General features: G+C 31.4%; 1 protein-coding gene across 1 annotated transcript; it reads right to left on the bottom strand.

Moving 5' to 3' along the window:
• Positions 1 to 3,169: 3,169 nt before the first annotated feature.
• LOC125819278 (wound-induced protein 1) lies at positions 3,170 to 3,866 on the bottom strand. Its single transcript, XM_049498746.1, has one exon. It carries the CDS (start codon positions 3,689 to 3,691, stop codon positions 3,353 to 3,355), a length of 339 nt encoding a protein of 112 aa, XP_049354703.1. The 5' UTR covers positions 3,692 to 3,866; the 3' UTR covers positions 3,170 to 3,352.
• Between the last annotated feature and the right edge of the window lie 889 nt (positions 3,867 to 4,755).

Raw genomic sequence — 4,755 nt, 5'->3', positions numbered from 1 at the left:
CTGTTACAGTAAATTTTAACTCATGGCAAAAAATAGTAATTAGCTAGAAAATTTTATTACAACATAAAAATTGTGGCTATATAATTTAACTACTGCCACAATGTCTATAACTTAAAGCAAAAAGATTTCTAGTTATAATATTTTGATTCAAATAATTTATCATGGCTCAAAGCAGAGGCGGATCTAAGATTTGGAGATCGTGGGTGCCACATCGTTCAAGTAAGATAAAAGGATCGGTTGCTTTAATTTTGGGTTACAATTTGGGTTATTAATCTTTTTTTATTTTTATAAACAAATCAATCAAATATGCATTTTAATAATATATATATTTTTTAGATATTTCGAGATTAGAGATAACTGAACAAATCAATTTTTATTTACTTTTTGGAATTAGATGTCTTATTCGCTGAAACTTTGACAGAAAAAAAAAAAGATTTTTCACATTAAAATTTGAGCTTGTATAATCTATCTAATAGTATGAACTTAATATATTCATATTCCATTGACTTTATGTGTTGTTAGAGATATATAGTAGGGAAAAAATAAAAATTATAGTTTCAGCCTAGTCATCTTACTTAGAAAGAACATCAATGAAGATCGAAAGAACCTTTAAATTAAAAAAAAAAATCTAATAATAATATTCATCATTTTTAAAACTTATATTTTTTTAAAAACTACCATTTAAATATATTCTTAATAATATTTATTTGACTTTCATAATTCAGTAGTCATTAATTGATAAAGAATAAACATGTAACACTCATATCAATAGATTAATAATTAATGAAAGAGAAAGTAAAAAATAAATAAAAATTAATTATGAAAATGAGTCAATTTGAATTAATAAAGAATAGTAAATAAATAAGAATGAATGGAGAAAAAATAAATTAAAACCCTTTACACATTAATAAAAAAGACAAAAAAAAAAAAGAAGGAGCAAACAAAAAAGTAGATGCTTTCAGCGAGGATCGAACCCGTGTTGGCTGTGTGGCAGGCGGCCTCCTTAACCAATTGAACTGTTCAGGGGCGGCTCAACGTACTTGGAGGCCAAAGTGAAATTTCAATTAAAGGCCTAAATCTTTTAGCTAGCAATTATTATATAACTTGTTAACATTATTCTATAAGTAATAAGTTGACAAAACAGCTTATAAGCTTCTTCTTTTCTTTTTTTTTATTTAAAACACATAAAATAAGTCAATCTAAACAGGCTTGTAATTCACTTTATCCAAAACATGATTTTTACTATTTATTCATATTTTTATAGAGCTCTAACTTACCTATAGTATAAAAGGAGTCTAGAAAATTACAGTGCGAGAGTTAGTGAAGAGAATGTAAGAAGACAAAACAATTTTTTCTTGATTTCTTCTATTTATTGAGGTTAAGGTGAATAAAATAATATATATATTTTTTAAGAAAAAAATATTTATCTTAGATAATTATTTTTTTCTATAAAAAAATTAACACATAATTTATTGTAGTAAAACTTAGAGGCCCCCTAAAATGGGGGCCTAAGGCATATGCCTAATTTCTATAAGCATTGAGCCAGCACTGGAACTGTTCAGCATTTCAATTACTAGGTGGCAAAGTTAATATATATTTAACTATTATATATATACAATGTTTTTTCGAGATCACTGGGTGTCGTGGCACCCCCACCTGTCCACGTAGATCCGCCCCTAGCTCAAAGGTTTCTATTGCTGCAATAAGTTTCAACTCATAGCTTAAACTAATATAATTAAACAAAATTTTATTATATATAGCTAAAGTTTTATTATTTTGTTTCAGATAGTTTCTTGTGGCTAAAAAATTATTATTGTTACAATAATATTTATCTCGTGGCAAAATCTCATGATCAACTATAAATATTACTGTAGTCACATGAAATGAGGAGGGAGCACTTTTTTCTTAGGGCCCGTTTGGCCATGCGATATGATATCATGATATGGAATCATGATATGGTATCATGATATGGAATCATGAGATGAAATTGAAGGTTTGTTTGGACATGCGATATGGAATTTTTGTGTTGTATATTTTCTCATAAACATAAAAAGCCCATAAGTTATAAAACTATTAAAATAGCCCCAATTGTTTATTCAATCTTATCAAGTAAACAAAAAATTATAAAATCGCATAATAAATTATTACAAAATTATTTGTTCTCCACTTAAGTAATTGTTTCATCTAACTTTAATTTAATAAAAAAAAATTGAACATAAATTGTAGTGTACTAGTCTTTAATATAATCCTCCCACATAGTACGGACAATTTCCTCACGTTGAACTTGCATTTCTCGATCATGTGACCGAGAAGACGAACCAACATTGTTACTTTGAGGTGTGAGTTAAAGTGACTATATGTTGGTGAGAATAATAAATTTTATGTCGGTGAGAATAATAAATTTTAAAAAGTAATGATGTGATTATAAATTTTATTTACATATGAAACAAATGGTTAGTAGATATAAATGTGGGGTTGTTTTAACAAAATATAAACTCATGGATCAATTGTTGTATTAAAATATCTCAAATCATGATATGAAATCACATGGTGATTCCATATCATGATTTTTGGAGAATATGATATCACCTCTCATGATATGAAATCATGAGATGAAATCAGCGTAAAATCGCATGTCCAAACGCTGATTTCATCTCACGATATCATATCGTGATATGATATCGCATGGCCAAACGCCTACTTAGTAAAATTACGCATATTATACGATAAGCACGTCAAAGGGGTGGGGTTGGGGGGGGGGGGGGGGTTTCCACTTATCCATCCAATAAACACAATGTATGGCTGATAAGTTTCTTGATATCCTACTAAATGTACACTAATAAGGTGATAAGTCGCTTTTTTCTGATATTTTTAATCCCGTTGAATTATTCTTTGGCTACACCCAAAAGCAAAGTATTTCCTGTCTCCTGCACCTACTTCTTTAGCTTTAGCAAATTGCATCCATCAATTTCAATGTGTGTTTCCAGTAAAGAAAAAACTCAGGTAAATACAAACAAGAGAGTTGTGATATAAAATATTAAATACTTATTCATTTTTAATTAAAGATCTAAATTTGTTCTTTTAAGATACAACAGGGTTACTTTTGTGACTTTTCAAAACTAGTCGAGAGCTTGCATAAGTAAAATCTAACACATGAAATAAATGCCTCTTAATAAACCAAGAAGTGCATTTATTGCAAACCAAATACACCGTATCACATAATAATATATTACAACACCATAACCATTCATCATGGTCGCAAATTAAAATTGCAGATAATAAAATAAAAACAAAACAACCCAAAGCAAAGCAAACCCCCAAATCAATCGTTAAACTTACATCCTCGCGGAACTCAGAGAGCCAGAACAAGACCCGGAACCGACTTACCGACCCGATTAGGTAGACTACTCTCCCAAAGAGAAGGGCAATGCCGTGAAGGAGCAATGGAAGACAAATCCGATGAAGGGGAATTATTATTATTGTCAAGTCGAGTGACTGTGAGAGAGGTATTGAAATACTCTCTAACCTGAGTAATTATCCCATCATTAACAGTCCAAGCGTGAACCCAAGTAATAGAACGATCAGGATCGCAGCCTTCGACAAGGACAGTAGATCCAAAGGCGTCAATACTCTGAGGAATGAATTTGAAAAAATAGTGGTCCGAGTTGGCAGTACCAGTTAGGATGCGCATCAAAAATTGATGTGAAGGTGGACCATGGAACCACCACTCAAGGTCAGAGGCCAGAAGTTTCTGGACCTTATCAACGTCACGTGAGCTCAAAGCTTCATATAGGGCGAGCACCACCCCTTTATTTCTGGTTTCTTCCAGAATTTCCTGAGAATTATTAGCCAGTTCCAGAGAGAATAGAATACACTATTTATGTACCAACTAATAATGGGATGATGATTAGATTAGATTAGATTGGATTGAAAGGGGAAGAAGGTAGAGAAGGATTATATAGGAAGGATTCAAGGGTATTAGTGAAATTATCAAGGGTAAGAGGGTGTTTTTGGGAACTTACAAGGGTGAGTACATTTCACGCGCCATTCAGTGCATGAACTTATGTATGGTTGAATGTTCTCGTTTTTCTTTGCGTGGGGACAGAATTTGTTGGGCCCCACCGACTGACGTTTTAATTGTGAGGATGTCTAGCCAATTTTAGTGGATCACCCTGTATGTATTAATTAAAGTAAGGCCGCATTAAGATGAATCATGAATGATTAGTTATTATTGTTTTAAAATATCTGCGCATATAAAATTAAATAGGGAAAAGGGTTAAAAATGTTCTTAATGTATCTTAAATGGTTCAAATATGTCCTTCTTTCATCTTTTGGTTTAAAAATGTCCTTAACGTCTTTTTAAGGTTTAAAATTGCCCTTTTTTAATAGCTCGCTAATATGGCAAATGTGACATGGATTTTCTTAACCCATTTCAAAATAAATGACCCACTTAGTCTAGAAATCCATTTAAAAAACCTGACCCGATAGGCCAATCGTATTTGGGTCTTTTGTTCCCATTAGTTCTAGTTCTCTTCTTTCTTCCTACCTCCTTCAACTCTTCTTTTTTCTCCATTTCTCTAGTTAATTTCAGGAAGAAAAAGATGGAAGAACTACAATGTTAATTTCTTCTCTACAACAAGATTTGTCGAGTTGATTTTTTGCATATGACTGGACAATTAATCGCTGAACTACAAACTTGTTTACGACTTGGATTTCGATAAATAACAGACAGAGATTCGGCAGGTTTTCTAGTTT

The sequence above is a fragment of the Solanum verrucosum genome, unplaced genomic scaffold (genome assembly GCF_900185275.1).
Source record: "Solanum verrucosum unplaced genomic scaffold, falcon-dt-bn FXZP01000207.1, whole genome shotgun sequence".
NCBI classification, from domain to species: domain Eukaryota; kingdom Viridiplantae; phylum Streptophyta; class Magnoliopsida; order Solanales; family Solanaceae; genus Solanum; species Solanum verrucosum.
The sequence above is the reverse complement of the archived record's forward strand: the minus strand, read 5'-3'. Positions and strand labels throughout refer to the sequence as shown.